Here is an 18,188-nt window from a genome sequence, read left to right as displayed (position 1 = left end):
CAGAACCCAAAAAGTCCTACCCATGAAGGACAAAAATTAATGACGTATATTGTATTAAAAAAAAGGAGGAACTTCTGTTTCTCAAAAGATAATGGTAAGACAGTGAGAGAATATATTTGCGATACATGGGAGAGAGATTTGCAATGCATAGAGCCAACAAAAAAATATGTATTCAGAAGATATATATATATATAAAACTCCTATAGATCCATGAAGAAAAAGACCCAGTAGAAAAATGGGCAAGAGGCTTGAACAGACACTTCACCAAGGAGGATATCTAAACACATAAGAGGACCAATAAACATAGAAACAGGTGGTCTGTTTCACCAATCAGCAGGGAAAGGCAAATTACAATCACCACTAGATACCTATACACAGTCACCAGGAAGAACGACGAGAAAGAAAAGAGATGGAGAACAGCTAGTGCTGGCCAGGGTGTGGTGTGACAAGAAGTCTCTTAAACTGATGATGACATTCTCTCTTCAATCACCTTGGGAAACTCTATGGCAATATTTACTACAGCTGGAGATAAGCACATTCTAACACCCAACATCTCCTCTCCTGGGTACGTGTGTCCGACAGAAATGTGTGCATATGCGCACCAAAAACATGCCGAAAATGTTCACAACAAAAATTAAAAAAAAAAAAGTTAACTATAATTTAAAAAAAAAGTCACAGGGATGTATAGTACAGCATAGGGAATATAGTCAATAATATTGTAATAACCACTGTCAGATGGGTAATGGATTTAATGGGGTGACACGTCATGAGGTATATAAATAAATGTCTAATCACTATGTTGTTTTGTACACTTGAAATGAATTTAAAAAAAATTTTTAAGCGTTCACAGCAGTAGTATTTGTATTAGCCCCAATCTTAAAAACAACCCAAATTCTCATCAACAGCAGAACAGATAGATTGTGGCCTAGTCCAGCAATCGAATACTATACGATCCTCTTTATATGAAGTTCAAAAATAAGCAAGGGAAACTAGAGTGGTGGGAGTCAGGATAGGGGTTACCGTTTTGCTCAGTAGAAAAACAAGGAAGATGAGTAGAAAAGGTGACTTCAGAGCTACAGCCTCTGACGCTCGGCCCCATGCCAAGCCTCTGACGCTCTATGCGCCCACGCCAAGCAATCACCCTTCTGTGATTCCTTTTCACAACTGGACAAACAGGGTGGACTCTACTGAATGCCTGTCACTGTGCTGCCTTCTAGATGGACAGCTGGCACGTGTGTCATGCTTTACAAATGACAAAGGGCTCTGATAGCTGTCCTTCTGAGGCACACGACAGCTGTGGGAGGCAAGCAGGATGGAGCTTTCTCTATTTTGTCCACTTTTCCAATGAGGAGGCAGATGCTTGCAGAGGTCAAGGGCACTGATCTAGGTCAGAAGCACAGGACTGGGCGTTCACTCCCCAAGGTCCACGTCCTGACTCTTGGCCCGTGTGGTGGTTACATAGGTGTGTTTACTTTATCAAAACGAATCAGGTCTACAATTATGACTTGTGCACTCGCCTGTGTGCATATTGGATTTCAATAAAACTGTCTGAAGAAAGAAAGAGGAGGCAGAAGAAGGAAGGAAGGAAGGGAGGAAGGAAGGAAGAACAGAAAACAACAACAAAAACGAAACGCATGCTTAGACTGGTGACAGGAGATTCTGGACCCACTTTTCACCATGTAGAAGCAGGGATATCAGGACGGCACAAGGAAATTACAAGGATAAGAAACCATGTGTGTAGGAAGTCATATCTCAGAGAAAGAACGAGATTGCGTGTGGTGAAGAGTTTCTGTAGGTTGACACACACACACACACACACACACACACACACAACCCTCTCATAAGGGGAATTCCTGCTACTCTAGAAACATCTCTGGCTCTCTCCAATATGAACATCCTATAAGAAGCAGGTCCAGGAATAACTCGGAGATGAACAAAGTGGAAAAGAATCAGCACAGGATCTATACTAAGATAGTACCAATTAAAAAAAGGGAGGAGGAATGGGGGGATAAAGCCAGTGGAAAATACTCACCAGATAATATGGTCCCGGAACAGCTAAAAATAATGTGCAAACATATGTGCATTCATTTTTTTAAAAAACACACATAGTAACTGTGGGGTTTTGTTTGTTTGTTTGTTTTGCATTTACACAAAGCAAATACACAAGAACTAAGGAAAAAAGGCGGTCAGGTCCAAGGAGATAACAAAACTTGGTCAAGAAATGTCTGAGGAAATAAAATCAGATGACCAAGGAAGACAACACTGAAAGCAGCATGATGGAGAAGAGAGACACCACTGAACACACAGGAAGCTGCATGGACTTGATGACTAAGAAAAAAGTAAATATAACAAAACGGAAATGAACAAATCATTCCAAAAACTGAAGAGGAAATGACAGATATGGAAGACACGCAAAGGAGATCTGACATATGCATAAGTGGGCAGCAGATAAGATGGAGCTTTTTCTATTTTTTCCACTTTTCTAATGAGGAGGCAGATGTTTGTGAAGGTGAAGGGCTCCAAGGTCAGAAGACTGGAATAGCAGTGGAGGGCCATAGGTCCAGTGCAAAGAGCAAGGAAAACAAAACAGCTCCCGGGTTCTAGCAGCTATTACCTCACTAGCTACATTTACAGTTTGGTGAAAATAGGGTCAAGTGTATTTTGCTGCAGAGTTCTTCAAGTTGCTGTGTAACAAATAAGCCAGCACCAAGCTTCCTTCCCTGGGGTACCATGGAAATATGGGAGAGGTTTGAGTTCCTTAGAAGAAAGACACCATTGTTCATTCATTCATTCATTCAAGGCTTTGCTATTTTTCTTTGACTGGTGGTATCCCTTTTTAGTACTCTGAAGGTTGTTTTGATTCTCTTCCTCACTGGGAACCCGCCGAGTGTTTGGAGAGCAGCTCTGATTCAAAACAATACTGAAGGGAATGGTTATGTAAAAACCCTCAGAAATGTGTTGCTGATAACACAAGCCAAAAGGGAGATAAAATAAAATGCTAAGCGTTGGATGAAAAAGTTACTAATCCAAATTTTCCACACATACTACTGCAGTTTGAAGCCTTTCCCCCAGATGGGCATGCCAGCCCTACTCCTGGAAGTCTCCTGAAGGTTTGGTTACTCCTTCCACGTTCCTGAAGGTTGCAGAGACCGTCACCTGGCTGGGGCCACCTGAGCTGGGTGCTGCTGGGTGGGTGAGGGCAGGGCCAGGGTACTCGGGCATTCAACTGGCAAGGGGAAGTGGTGCGAGAAATGAAGGACAACGCACAACTTGCAGAGAGCTGGAGAGCTCTCTGAGGAGGCAGTCTACTGTAAACGTTCAAACACTTCTGGAAAATTGGGGCCATCAGCTGCCAAAGTCCAACAGTGTAGAGAGAGGCTGCAGCTGCTGGGCGGGAAGCTGAGACTGAGGCAGGCAAGACGGCGTTCCACCTGGCGTCCGACCCAACGTCCTCGCGCACGGCTGTCTGTCTGAGAGGGGTAGGGCGAGGCTCCGGTTCCGGCCAGCTGCCCACCCGGGCCAGATCCGTGGGCATTAAAGGGGCGGGTTCTATTTAAATCAGCAGTTCCCAAACCAAGCTGAGCGGGAGAGTCCCAGGGAAGCTGTACAAAAAGAAATACCTGAGACCCATTCCCCAGACAGTCTAACGCACAAGATCTAAAGCGGGGCACACAAACAGCTGACATTCTCTGGAGGAGATTTCGATGAGCCACTAAGTTTAGAAACAACCAACATCAGAGAAAAGGATATTGAGGTTCAAGGCTGAATTCCGACCCTGAGTCTCCTGGGTCCTGCAGGGATCTCTATCCATCAAGATGCCCACGAGAATCTCCGTGGGACTTGGGCAAGGACAGAAAGAGGCTTTCCAGTTTAGGGACTGGAGAGATATTGGATGCTGCAGAGAAATTCCTGGGGGATACAGGCGCCCAGAATACCAGGAGGAATGGTGAGAGCAACACAAGGAGAGATGCACAAAGGATCCGCCAACGAGACTGTCAGCTAGACAGCGTCTCCGCTGTCCCACGGGCTCCAGCAAATGGGATGGTGGGAAAATGATACTAGCTAACCTTTGCTGAATGCCTACTGGGTGCTAAGTGCGCTAACTCATTTGGTACTCAACCCCATAACAACCCTATGGTGTGCACAAATTATTTTCCTCGTTTTGCACATTAGTAGACTGACACCTAGAGAGACCACATAATGTGCACAAGAAATGAAGACAGGATACGAGCCGAGGCAGCCTGACTCGAGAGTCCATCCTCTCAGCCACTGTGCGAGATTTGGACAGGACGTCCATGCTATACTGGAAAGCCAAGAGATAAGTGGGAAAGAGCAAAGGAGCCAACGCCAGGCACGAGACCCTCGAATGCCTAGTATCATCCTAGACACTCTTGCCTTCCTGCAACAGCTTCCAGCTTCCACACTCAATACTTTAAATAATAATAATAATATAATATGCCCCTCTCAGTCCATTGCAAATGTCATGACACGGAGACACACTCGTGCTCGTCACCTAATAAGGTGGGTGCCCATTACTTCTCAGACTACCTTCCTGTCCAGGTAAGGCAGTCCTACCTGGGCTTCAGAGCAATGATGGTGGACTGTGTTGCCAAGAAGCAGGTAGGGTAAAAGGTGACTGAGTGGTCATTACATAGCACCTTTCAATGGAGAAGCGCCAGGAACCAGGGTGATGGGGAAAGGGGACAGAGAAGCATCTCTCTCACGGTGAAAAGGTGTGAGGGCTTTGCATCGCTGTGCTCCTTCCCAGAGGGCTGCCCAACGCCCTACTTCTTGCTTCTGTCTCCAGTAGCGATGCCAGACTCTGCCTTTCAGCTGACGATGCCTACTTTTGGCCTTCTCGCCCTCTGTTTCACCTGGCAGACTATCTGAGCTGAAATAGCTTTCAAGTCTTGCTATGAAGTGACTTCGCTTTGCAGGCACTGCTGACAGAGACAGGAGGAACTTGTAATCATAAAAAAGATGGATTGGGCTAATTGCGTAAAGTTTGTTTCCCCTTTCTAATAAATATTTACTACCCAATGTTTATAACTTTTAGGTTTGGACTTTCTTGAAACGCTTTATTGAATTAAAAACATCACATTACCATTGGCTAAAAGAGGAGACAGCTATATTTGCCAATAACTCCTGCAACAAATGCCAGCTACCGATGCCAATTTTTTTTTTTTGGTAGTTCATATTTCCATGGACAGTTTTGAGCCTTACAATACCAGCATTCTGCAGACAGACATGAAAGTTACAATGGTCATGGGGAAGGGATCTCCAGAGTCCTAGAACTGAAAATGGGCCGCATTTTAACTTTTCTTGGTTCTGTGGTATGCAAATGTTTAAGAAAGTCCAAACCTGGTTCCTATTTGAAGCCAGGCTGCTCCCAAAACCACTATAGCAACATTTCCCCAAAGTTATCTCCCCCGTGATAAACCTTTGAGTGAGGAGATGGCTTTTCATTCGGATTGGTCTTAAAATGGCCACAAAGGGTGAGAGCCAAAAGAAGAGCATTCACGGAAGTCCAATCGGACGGAGGTTGTGTACTGGAAATTGCACCCAGAGAACAGTAAGAACTCACGGCAAGGCAATCCAGTGCTTCCCGCTGGGGACAGACGCTGGCCCGCCACTGCCCAGCACCGAGCACCTAGCCTTCTGCTGGGAAGTATCTGGTGGAAAGCCTGAACGCTTCCTCAGAACAATATTTGCAAATGCATGATTATAGAATATGTAAGATTACCAGGGAAACAAATTCCAATACAATTCGAAATACAAAACAAGTACAACTGTGTAATAGAGTAACCTATATGTTTCTTTGTCCACACGTTACATGACGAGACCTGGCCCTGGGGCGACTAACCACTGCAATTTAGCGCAAAGCGTCAATGGCATCTGGAGTTACTGGCGACAACTGTCACGCAGTGCGAAAAAGTCAGTGAACCCTAAACACGTGACAGTCACGAGGGGGTGCTGCTGAGATGACTGTGGCTTAGGCCCACATTTCCCCTCTGTAATCGAAGGGAATACTCATTCCAATTACAGGTTGGAGAAAGATAAAGATGGAATCTCTTTCCTAACCCTGTTCACAAATCCTCTGAAATCGACCTGCGGACCCCAGCCACTTCTCAGGATAACAAAGACCCAGCCATGGAAAACGTGACCCCCTGACATTAGGCACCTTGGCCTTCTACCAGCGATAAGCTTTGGTTCCTCTAAAGAGGCAGCGGCACCACACACACACACTGGCCACCAGCAGTCATGGCGGGTATCGTTGTTCTCGAAACATAATCTATCCAGTTTCTTTCCTTCTTCGATTTTACGGTGTGTATTCCAGAAAAAGAAAAAGCAACGGTTCCACTCCTCAGTCCATGTGTGTTTCGCGGTTTTCTTCCTTTGGCGGTGTCCAACCTCTGTTATATTTCATTCTTATTTTCTTTTCTGTAACAGGCTTCCCGTCCTAGAAATCTTTAAGACAAAAGACTCACCCACGTCCCTCCCTCCCCCATTGCCTCGTTAACGGTTAGGGCCCAGGCTCTCTGGGGCTGCGTGGCTTTCCAGTGGAGTTCACATCATCTTTGGGGGGAGCCCAGGACCCCGGAATGTGAATGGCTTTCCTTACTGCTGTGCCTGAGTGTGGTTTTTACGAAATTCCTCCAGACTTTGCAGTTATAATGCCTTCCTAATATTCATTCCCCTAAAACTCCTGGCTAGGAGTGTCTGTCTTTCTTTTTCAGGGCGTCTAGTAAGTAGTCGTTTTTTTGTGTGTTGTGTGTGTTTTTTCCTATTCAACGGGCCATGAGTGACTTGGGGAATTTTGTTGAGAATTTGGCATCACAGACCCCTCTGAAATGACTGAAGACGCCGCGAGATGGCACGATGTCCCTGGTGTATTAGTGGGGATGGACGAGGTTGTCCCCTCTGGAGACTGCAGCCGTCCTTTTCTCCCTCAGTCACAGACACACACGTGAGTTTGGTCGCCAGCCTGCCCCTCCCTGGTCGCACGGCCCTAGGCTGTGACTTAACCTCTCTTAGCCTCTGTCTTCTTCTGATCTGTTAAGTGGGGTTCAAAGCCCCTGCTTGAGGGTCGCGGTGAGGGTTTTGTGTGTCAGTGCAGACTGTCAGCCCCCAGAGATGTTTACTTCCTTCCCTCCCTCTGTTCCTCCTCACTCAGCTGCTGTACAATCTCCTGGCTCCTGTACAATTGCCTCTCTCAGGGAGGAGGCCAGTCTCTGCCCAGCTCCCACCCCACCGACCCTGCCCCTGGAAGGGCCAGCTCAGCCTGGCCTGCGATGTCCCACCAGCCCCGGGAAGGCTCCACAGTGGGCAGAGCGGCCGCTCTGCGCCCACAGCTGCGCGTTTCCCTCTGCTCCACCCTGGGTGCCCAGGGCACTTCCACGCTTCCTGAAAGTGCTGTGTCCTCTCCTGGGGTTCCATCCACGTGGATCTCGTGCTGTCACCCCACCATCACAGGACTCCCTGAGACCTGCTCCCTTCCGAGTGCTGTGTACTTTCAGAGACTGGAGGCTGAGACAGGTAAACAGATGCCTCTCGGCTTGCACTTGTGTATATGCATGAGTGCCTTACGGTCCAGGCTGATGGCCAGCAGACTGTGGGGGACACTGGAACCCTGGGCTCCTCGCATCTCCCCAAGGACGTGCCCTTCAACCCCGCTGCTGCTGGGCAGAGGTACAACGCATCCTGGTGTAAAGTGGGAGCTCCCCGTTACCAGGGTCCAGAAGGGACCCTTGCTGGAACGTCTACAGGGGCCTGAGAGAGGATTCAGAACAACGTTGTGTGTAAACGGGCTTTGGGGAACAGCCAACGGGAGGAGTTAGCCTGGTTGGAGGCACTGCCCTTTCCTGCACCCCAAACAATGGCAGGCATGCCCGCCAGCAGATTCTGCCCTGATATCCTGCAGTAAGTCACACGTACCCAGGAAGGCCTCACGAGGCAGCACCCCCTCTTCCCGGAGTCTTGTCCTGGACTTGGGGTATCTCCTGTTCTTCTTGAGGGTGTCCTGCCCTGGGCTCTTGCTCTGGGGACGCGCCCAGCCCTCCAGGCTCCTCTCTCAGACTAGATGCCATCCTGAGCCCCAGCACTGGGACTGACCTCTCCCAGGCCGACCACCTTGAGGGGGGTCCCGAGTCCCACGTTCCCCTGGCTGGTTCTCCAGCTTCTGTCCTTCTGTCCCCACATGGTACAGGTTCTGCCCCCCTACCGGAGGCGACCACCAACTGCTGCCTGGACCGCAGGCTGCCCTGGCCTTCCCCCCCCCCCCCCCAGAGAGGTGGCTTAGCTACAGGCAGGCACGGTGAGAAAGCGTGCGTTCCAGGGATGGGCAGACGTGAGTCAAATCATTGCTCTTTCCCCTACTAACCAAACCACTTTGAATGATTATGTCACCTCTGAGACTCGATGTCACCTGTACACTGGGGACAGTGGTAACCCAGGGAGTCTGTGGTGACGGTTAATTGGCATGATACACTTAGAACCTTTAGGACCAAACATGTGGCCATTGCTTAGTAAATGGTAATGTGTGAATGGGACTAACACTCTTATCATACAACCCATTTACCAAGTGTTCGCAACCTGATGCCCTCCAACGTTTAGCAGTTTGGGGCTCACTTCACATCTATGCAGGGTTTGCTATCAGGTGACATTGCATCACTTCTAAGAAGGCTGGGTTAATTTGCTTTTCCCTAGTGCCCTAAAGTGTCCATGTTGAGATATTAGACTATGAAAAAAGAAAGCACGAAACACCTCTGGATTAAGAAAACGAAACAAAACATTAGGCCGTTGGTGTCAGTAGTAATTCTGAAGCGTCCCCTTGCTACATTGTGTATGTGCCTGTGTGTGTGTACATGTACGTGCGTACGTGTGTGTGACTCTTTATGGGGACACTTGTGCAAATGCCCATGAAGGTGTATGTACATGTGTGTCTGTGTATGTGCATGTGTCTGTGTGTGTCCGTGCACACGGGTGTGGAGTAGGAATACCTTCACCCTCCCGCAGCAGCCACATGCTCCTCCTGGAGCCAGCCCCCCCCCAGGGGCCACTTACCTCCATGTTCCTGCAGAAGGTGGCGTTGGTGCCAAACAGGATCTGACACTGCTCACTGGCGCTGTAGTGCATGCCAGGCAGCTTGTGCGGGAGGCGCACTGCGTGCTGGCTCCTGGGGTCCGTGACCAAGAGGCACGTGCTGACTTTCGACCTGAAACAGCCCAGAGCAAAGTCACCTTGCAGAGGCACCGCCCAGGTGTTTGCTTTGATTTCTAGTCTCGGAGAAGGACGCACCTCCAAATCATTTATGGGACGGTGACCCAGGCACCGAACACACACGGACTGCACTTTTTCACCTTTTGCTCTTTTTTCACGGGGCCACATGTGTACTGTGACGCCAAAGGCAAGGAGAGCTCGGCAACTAGGAACGGGCGTGGGAACAATACCCCTGAGGCTCACGTCCTTCTCTCAGGGAGTCCAAGTGCGTCCGTGCATGAAAGTGCTTTTGAAATAGATTCCTATGATATTTTCTTAGAATATGGCTTTGAGCAAACTGACTATGAATAAAAAAATATAGAAGTTTGGGTGTTTTGTTTTTGCTTTATTTTAAATGAAAACAAAGCGCTTACCGTGTTTCCCCGAAAATAAGACCTAGCTGGACAATCAGCTCTAATGCGCCTTTTGAAGCAAAAATTAATATAAGACCCGGTCTTATTTTACTATGATATAAGACCAGGTATAACATAACATAACATAACATAACATAACATAACATAACATAACATAACATAACATAACATAACATAACATATAATACCGGGTCTTATATTAATTTAAGACGCATTAGAGCTGACTGGCTGGCTATATCTTATTTTTAGGGAAACACGGTAATCAAACTCTGCAGATTCTGTTGGGGGGCCTGTCAGGCTCTCATCCCTGAAAAGTGGCCGGTGGCACACTCTGCAAAGGACTTCGGGATTTCCACCAGGATGGGAATGTTAGAGACGCTGAGAACATCTCTGAGCAACTGAATTGGGGGTTCTGTAACTCCAATGGAGGCTGTAGCTTCATTAAAAGGTTAAAGTCTTGAGCACTTTTATTTTTCAATTCCTGAAACAAGGCAGATGGTAGTAAAAGCACAACCCAGCCTCTTGCCAAGATTCTTAAAGAAAAGAGCTGCACACATGTAAGTACACAAGCAGACACACACACACACACGCACACACACACGAACAAAGGCAGTGGGACGAGTACTGTGTATGTGAGCAAAAGAAAACATGCTGTCGTGTTTCACGGACCCTCTGGGTGAAATGAAATAACGTCAAGTAGCTTACAGCATTGCATTAAGATCTTGTGACAACTACTCAGTAGGAAACAGACTATATTAAAACTATTGAGTCTATTTTTAGGCCTTGTGTGCCATGTAAACAATTTCCCCATCCACAGGAAACATCTGAAAGAAGACCCAAGGTGAGTGCGGAAACCCAGAGTGGTGCTTTGCCCTCCACCTGAATTCACTGGGGACTTTAATGTGTCATTGGACAGTCAAGTTCATTGCAGGTGAGTCCCGGGGACGCCCTTCCACCTCCTTGGGGTACACGGATGACTACAGCTAAGTGGTGTCTGCCCGTCAAACCTGCGTCCAGCCCTGAGGTCTTGACACTGAGGGACCCACATTGTACATGGGTACAAACAGGCAACAATAGATGGCCAGTTCTTCCACAGAAATCTGAGCATGCACAGGCACATTCTGGAAGGAAAGTGGCAGCGCGATAACCCCCTCCTGTCCCCACAAGCGAGAGAGGTGAGCGAGCCCCTGTCCCCAGCAAACGCAGGTGCTATCAGAGGAAGCAGCCTGAGTACTGAGGAAATGTGTGCTAAGCCGCCACGGGGCACCGCCAAGGTCCCCTCACGGTCATGATACAGCCAAGAAATAAAATGGGGTGCAATACAATGGTCCCGTGATGATACTTCAGTCAATCAACAAGCATTTATGGATACCAGCCGGGTGGGTGCCCGGTGTCACACCAGATGCACAGTTGGGAGGCAGTGCTGCCACACACAGGAGATTCTGCACTGGCCACCTCGTGAGGTCACTGACAATTCTCCAAGAGATTCATTTTTCCTTCCCACACTCGCTGAGACTCCACTCGCTGCGTCTATTGCGTGGGTTGCACAGAATGAGTACAAGACTTACTTGAGGAAGTTTTCAAGGTCATCTCGACTGCAGGAGGACCAAGAGAGGTCGCTGGGGTTCCGGCCTTTCACCCACTCTCCCGACATGATGTGGGATCTGCCAGCACAGGACGAGTGGTCATCGTCGTGATTCATGCCCAAGCTGCCCGAGGGGAAGGAAAAGGAGAGAGGGACACTTACGTTACAGGCTTCTCATCTCTAGTTCCAGGCTCTAGCATCCCAAGCTTAACTTAAATCAAGCCGTAAAGATATAAGGTGACACTGGGGGATACCTGGTATTCTCCTACTCTTATAGAACAGACCAGTCACGAGCTTATAAAGAAAGAGAGAGGGTGATGATTTGCTTACTTAATGAATGAAGAGTGATAGAGCAAAGAGACACCAGTAGCGTTTGCTACGTAACGAATAATAAATGAACGAGCAAATGATACTGTGATACTATAGTTCTTTTCTACAGTTGATAATATACTTTTTTTTAATTTTTAAGAATTTGTTTTTCAAGTATTGTTGACATACAATGTTATTATAGTTTCAGGTGTACAAAACAACATTGACACACCTCACAAAGGGATCACCCCAATAAGTCTATTACCCATCTGACACCAAACATAATTATTACAATATGATTGACTATATTCCCTGTGCTGTACTTTACATCCCCGTGGCTTTTTTTCAATTATAGTTGACATTGAATATCATTTTACATGAGTTTCAGGTGTATAGCATAGTGGTTAGACATTTATGTAATTTATGAAGTGATTCCCCCATAAGTCTAGGAGAACCCACCCGACACTACACATAGTCATTACATTATTGACTATATTCCCCAAACTGTACTTTACATCCTCGTGACTATTTTGTAACAGCCAATTTGTACTTTCTAATCCCTTCACCTTTCTCACCCAGCCCCGTAATTCTTAAACGTACGGTTATGATGATTAGATTTGCTTTTGACACTAAAATACACCACTGTTAATGATCTAAGCATTTTGCTGCCTCAAAGAGAAGTCTTTGTGAAGGGCTCGTGGGAACCATCCGAGACATTGACTTATAGAACATCTTGAGTGTAAATCGCCAAATGGATGAAAAATGTGGCTTTCCAGCCTTTCACATCCTTATACCTGGGTCCACCAAGACCATACCTGTCGCCTTCCCTGCCCAGGTATACTTACGAAATAACAGGATGCCTGTGTAGACATGGGTGGCTGACCACGTGCTCTAACAATATCTTAGTTTACACACATGCTGTCAGTGGGGTAAGCTGAGACATAGAACACACCAGATCAGATGGCCCATAGTTCGCTGACCCATGATTTCCAGGGGACAGACTCACTGTGCAAAAGAATACCCATTGTTTGTCAACAGCCCAGTGGAGAAAAACATGTGCTTTCATCCATTCAAAAACAGAGGTTTCCGGAGTGCCAGGTAAGGGACCAGAAAGAGAAGACACAATGGTGGACAACACAAATCACTGCCAGCCTGGGAGAGGAGACGATACAAACAGAGATCACCAGGGAAAGAGGTTCTGAGTGTTTCTCTAGAATCACCCTTGCCTAGTTTTCCTCATGTCTCTGACCAGCTTTCATCAATTCTGCAGCTCGCTGGTTACTCCTGGCGTCTCCCAGAGAGAGGCCCACCTGTATCCTTGCCCTGCACAGGCTCCAGGCCACTCCACGCTCTGTCCCCCAGCACCACACAGAGTCGACTTAGCTGAAGCCATCCCCGACCTTTGTAAAATACACAGCCTAGCACTGCTGTGCCTGAATCACCCCCACATATCTGCTCCCATCAGTTGAGAGTAGCTTATGGAGTGTCACTTGTATTTATTTTCAAATCTATTTGTGTCAGTAATGCTTGTTACTTCAATTAATCCATATGGTCACATGTCGTGTTAACCAGAGAACAAGAGTAAAGCTGTTTTCATGAAAACTGACTTAGCTAGTAGCTAAAATAGACTGCTGCCAAAATAGGTGTGGGCAAGACAACTGTAAAACAAGAGGGAAAAAAAATCATAAAAATCTGTCTCCAGACTGCTTCACAAGGGTCTTTTAAGTTTTACCCGATCTAAAAACAACAAAAATAAAACTGAAATTTCAAACATGTTGCATTGTAGTTGAGGTTTGTGAGGAAGTGACAAAGAAATCTAATGGGTAGACACACCCACCTTGAAAGAAAAGGCTTTCACCACCCCCACCTACAAAACTGGTAAAAAAAATTTAACATTTTCATGGCTCAAGTTAAATACAAAATGTGGAAGGCATCTAAGTATAATTTCTTGATGTTTCCCCACGTGACCCTTTTTTTTGGGCTATTTAGTCAACTGACCAACTATTATCCTGTCAGAAAAGAGTGCTTCTGTGCTGCCACCTACATGTGATGGCCACATTTTCCCTCCGACCTCTCTACCAAACTTCCCTCTGGATTTCCCAGGGGCTCCTCCAACTCACCAGAGTCCGCCAGGGCAGCTCGCTATTCCGCTCCACCACAAGTGACTGGCACAGAGACAGCACCCCCTAAATACTTACTGAATAGACTATTCAATATGGGGGAACACACGCCAACATTGGAGAATCCATTCCTATCACAGGGGGCTAGTTCTAGTGCAATGGCAGCTTGCTCAACAGAACAATGAAAACTATCTCTGGTTAGATTCAGTATTGTTCTCCTGCCAAGATATCAGATATCCATCCAATTAGTGGTAAACGAAGAATCAAGAAATGATCAGATAAATCTGACCAAGAGGAATAATTTAGGTATGTCTCCAACTGTTACTTCACTGAATGAGTCCTGTTTTTCAGTGCCATTACTCAGCTTTTCATTTCCTTTCCTGCTTGTTATCTATATTTATAGCCATCCATCCATCCATCCATCCATCCATCCATCCATCCATCCATCCCTGCAACCTTCCTTCCTTCCATCCTTCTATCCATCCTTCTTACCGTCCGTCCATCCATCCTTCCATCTTCCTTCCTTCCTTCCTTCCTTCCTTCCTTCCTTCCTTCCTTCCTTCCTTCCTTCCTTCCTTCCAGCCTTCCGTCCGTCCATCCTCCTCCCATCCATCCATCCGTGCAACCTTCCTTCCTTCCATCCTTCTATCCATCCTTCCTTCCATCTGTCCGTCCATCCATCCTTCCATCATTCTTCCTTCCTTCCATCCTCCTCCCATCCATCTATCCGTCTTTGTTTCATGTTAACTTTTGAGGAAACTAATTGGGTTTTCAAGTGCATTTAGCAAAGGATACACTGGGCATGCCAAAAAAATGTATACAAATGGACACTTTGGTCAGCGTTGCTCAAGCAGTAGTTCGCCGTAATCAGAAGTGTCTGGACGCTGATGGGAACCACTCTGAGCACCTCCTGTAATTGCAGAAGTCACACGTGACTTGTATTCATCGTTTGTTATCGGTATATATTGAGTATTACAATTTAAATAGTTTTTTCCTTTCTTAAAATGTGTATACATTTTTTTGGCACCCTCTGTATATAAAGTCACCTTAAATTTGATTTAGGGTTTGATCGGATATCTTGAAATAAAACTAGTGACCGAATTTGCAAATGGGTAGACATACTGAAAATTTTGATGGATTTCAGTGAATTAAATGCATAGATGTTACAAAAATAAAATGTCTCATAAATAGAGTGGCTCCATTCCAACTCTAACAACAAGGTGTAAGCACAGCATGGGGATCAATCAACCTGCTCTGTTACCGACCGTGGGGAAGCCAATCCTAGCAGAATCAACACGGGAATCAATGATTCCTCTAGCTTTGCACTTGTACAAGCTGCGTCCCATCATCGTGGGCTGGGATCTCCTGAGCAGCTACCAGGTGGGTTTTTCAAACAACAAGGACGTTGTTTAGATAGCCACCATCAGAGGAGAGCAAAGTCCTGGCACAACGGCCTCGCCCCGTCTGGGGGATGTATCATTTGTGATCACTTCCAAATTGGTTGTCCAATCAAAGAGGCTCCTTCGCCCACATTGCCAGGCTCTGCTGGCCAGAGAACCTGGTCTCTCAGGAGACAAAACGACGTGTAAAACAGTGCTCAGGAAAGCTTCTCATACGTCTACCGTATGTCTCCACGCTGTGTGATGTCAGCGTTTCACTCTGCCGGCCCGAGAGAAGGTCTTCCCTAAAGAATGTTCCCATCAGCAAGGTCAGCCAAGTGGGATTCGTGGGTTTCTGGAGCTTGTCTCTAATACAGATCACGCTGCATCAGCTTAAAAATGTTCAAATGCTAACTAAGCGCTTCGTAAAGCTACAGTTTGATGAACCAGCATTGGGCTGGGAGTCCGGTTGAGGTTTACATCAGCGACTGTTCAGGCTATTTTTAGTTTAAATTAAGGGTTACTTGACTGAAAAATTCATGCTATTGTAGGTTTATGTCCTGGGGCATCTATTACTTCTCGCAACGGTATATTTAACAAAAATGAGCAGCGTTAAGCACACACAGTAATTTTAAGTGTAACTGACTGTGGAATTCAGGATACAGACAGGCCTCGTGTCACATGTGGCCCAGATTCATCAGTCACAATAATAACTCAATGGCCTTCCATTGATTTTATTTTAAAACAAGTACCTCGTTGCTTCTGTATTTGCTTCAGGAGATCCAATGCATGCCATGCAGGGAATTCTGAGAGTCCCCATAATGCTCAGCTCCTCCTAGCTTCACCCCACAGCCTGAAAACCCCGAGCGATGGCTACATGTTCTGGGCGTGGTACGTCAGCCATTCTGGCTCTCAGCCTCCTGGTGCGTCTCTCAGAAGCTTTGAGATTTTGATGCATACACAGGACTCAGGTACCTTCAAAGTACTCTTGGCTGGATTTGTGAAATGAACGCTTGGGGTGGGATAAATAACCCAGGGAAATGGCTCCCGTGAATGTAACTTTCCCACTGGTGGGGTGGCGGGCTGGCCTGAGCCCTACCTCAGTAGCCCTGGGGGCACGCTGCCTGCCAGTCCCTTTCACTAAATCTTCACTGACGCTGCAGGAACATGACAGGCCCATGGCAGTTTCTAGGAAATTGTAGGCGGGTTTGCGTTAGTTATTGTTAATTAACATAATAATTAAAACACCAGCTTTGCACTAGAAAGGAAATTCTCTACAGTCCCTACCTCTTTGCCAAGAAGCAGGCTGTACCCTCAGTCTTTGGCTACTCGGAAACTTTACCTACAAGGGTTCACGTTCACTATGGATAACAGGCTGCACTCGTTTCTACAGGTTAAGACTCGAGTTAAATGCCACGATCATCAATAACCCCATTTTTGGGAACAAAACAAACAGGCAACAAGAACATTGAAATTCTTTCACTCCAGAGGAGTTTTCAGGGTTTTTTTGTACAAAAAATATGAGCCTATGAGCTCTCAGGAATTCGGTAGCATTGCAACTATCAGACTAGATTGGGGTCTCTACCTCCTAGGCACACAGAATCACCACAATACAGACAATCCTAAAACACCATGCATTTCTAACTCTCCAAAGATGAACAGCAATCAATATCGCATTGGTGTGAAGCGTGTTTTGCTTTAATGGATAACATTCTAGCAGTGAAAATGGATGACGCATACAGCATATACTGTCTCTCTTAGCAAACCAGTGTGCTGAAGGGACAAAAATACTCAAGTTCTTGAATTTATACTAAGGAATTATGATGTCGGGTATATGAGTCAGGTCTGGCCTCCCCTCAGTCTTACCTGAAATTGTGTGTGTGTGTGTGTACGTGTGTATGTATGTATGTATGTATGTATGTTTACTCATACATGCATACACATTTTTCATACAAGATAGGCACAGGTATTGAGTCTTGACCTATGTGAAGTTAAAATTTTATTTGCTGCTCAAACAAAGGAACATTTCCAGTTCCAACAATGGTCAGAAGCCTGGTTGTGACGGACCTAGAAAGCTAGTTTGGGTGTCCACCATGGCCCTTTCCTAAGTGATCTTCAAAGATCATTTTGATGAACTATTTTCACCTTTTATCATTACTTTAGAACCTATCTCTGGACAAGATGCCATGCCCTTGCGTTGTTATCGTCTGAGTATCTTCACTGATATTGCCCCATGTGTTCTTACAGCCTCTGGATGAAACACAGAAAGGGGCAGCTGTCATTTTCCCCATTCTCGATGGACACCTTTGGAGGCTGGGAAACTGGAGTGATTTGCTTAAGATCACCCACCGTGTTCACCAACTCGCTCTCAACCAGCCTTCTGTCTCTGAAATCATCTTACCCAGCCATGGTAACCACAGCAGGCACCACACCTCTCACAGTAGAGGCTTCTCCCCTTCTGGAACCTTCCCCCACCACCTCCCACTCTGTTGGACGCCTGCACACAGAGCAGCTGGCTCCAAGTTCCAGCCAGTCTGCAATTTTCTGATAGTTTTGATGAAAATATGTAAACAGTCAAAAAGGAAGCTGTGCAACGCCCCTTGTCACGTAGAAGCAGAGAGCTCTGCGTGAAAAGACTCGTGGCCTTGGAGTGAGACTGACCTGGAGGAGAATTCCATCTCTGCTTCGTGAGAGAGCAATGTTACAACCCGGAACCTGTCTCCTCAGCTACGACTCAGCAGGGATAATAATACACTTGACCTTAAACAACATGGGGTTAGAGGCACTGACCCCCCCCGCCATGCAATAAAAAATCCACACATCACTTTTGACTCCGCCCGAAGTTAACTACTGTTAAACTGGAAGCCTTACCGATCGCATAAACAGTTGACTGACACCTATTTTGTATGTTACAGGTATTATGCACTGTAGTCTCACGGTGAACTAAGCGAGAGAAAAAATTGTTATAAAGAAAACCGAAAGGTTAATTCATGAGTTTTTCAAATTGTGGCAAATCTCCAAAAATTTTGCAATATATTTATTGAAAAAGGTCCATGTGTTTAAAGTAGGCCGGTGCAGTTCAAACCTGTCTTGTTCAAGGGTCAAGTGGACTTTTCGTCACTCATTCATTCATTCATTCAGCAAGTATCTGTCAAATGCCCTC

General features: G+C 46.3%; 1 protein-coding gene across 5 annotated transcripts in view; it reads right to left on the bottom strand.

Moving 5' to 3' along the window:
* Positions 1-18,188, bottom strand: part of ADAMTS17 (ADAM metallopeptidase with thrombospondin type 1 motif 17) — a 255,794-nt gene that overhangs the window by 108,904 nt on the left and 128,702 nt on the right. For all 5 annotated transcript variants that reach the window (XR_016018253.1, XM_074317647.2, XM_088789326.1 and 2 more), the window contains exons 9-10: positions 11,201-11,341; positions 9,064-9,214 (exon numbers count right to left, since the gene is read on the bottom strand). Coding sequence is in view for 4 of the 5 variants with exons in the window: in XM_074317647.2 (XP_074173748.2) it covers positions 9,064-9,214; positions 11,201-11,341 (292 nt within the window). In the remaining variant the exon portion in view is untranslated. The remainder of the gene's footprint in view (positions 1-9,063; positions 9,215-11,200; positions 11,342-18,188) is intronic.

The sequence above is a fragment of the Rhinolophus sinicus genome, chromosome 13 (genome assembly GCF_057876585.1).
Source record: "Rhinolophus sinicus isolate RSI-liver-muscle chromosome 13, RSI-T2T, whole genome shotgun sequence".
Lineage (NCBI taxonomy): Eukaryota > Metazoa > Chordata > Mammalia > Chiroptera > Rhinolophidae > Rhinolophus > Rhinolophus sinicus.
Note: the sequence above shows the minus strand (reverse complement) of the source record. Positions and strands in the feature narration are given on the sequence as shown.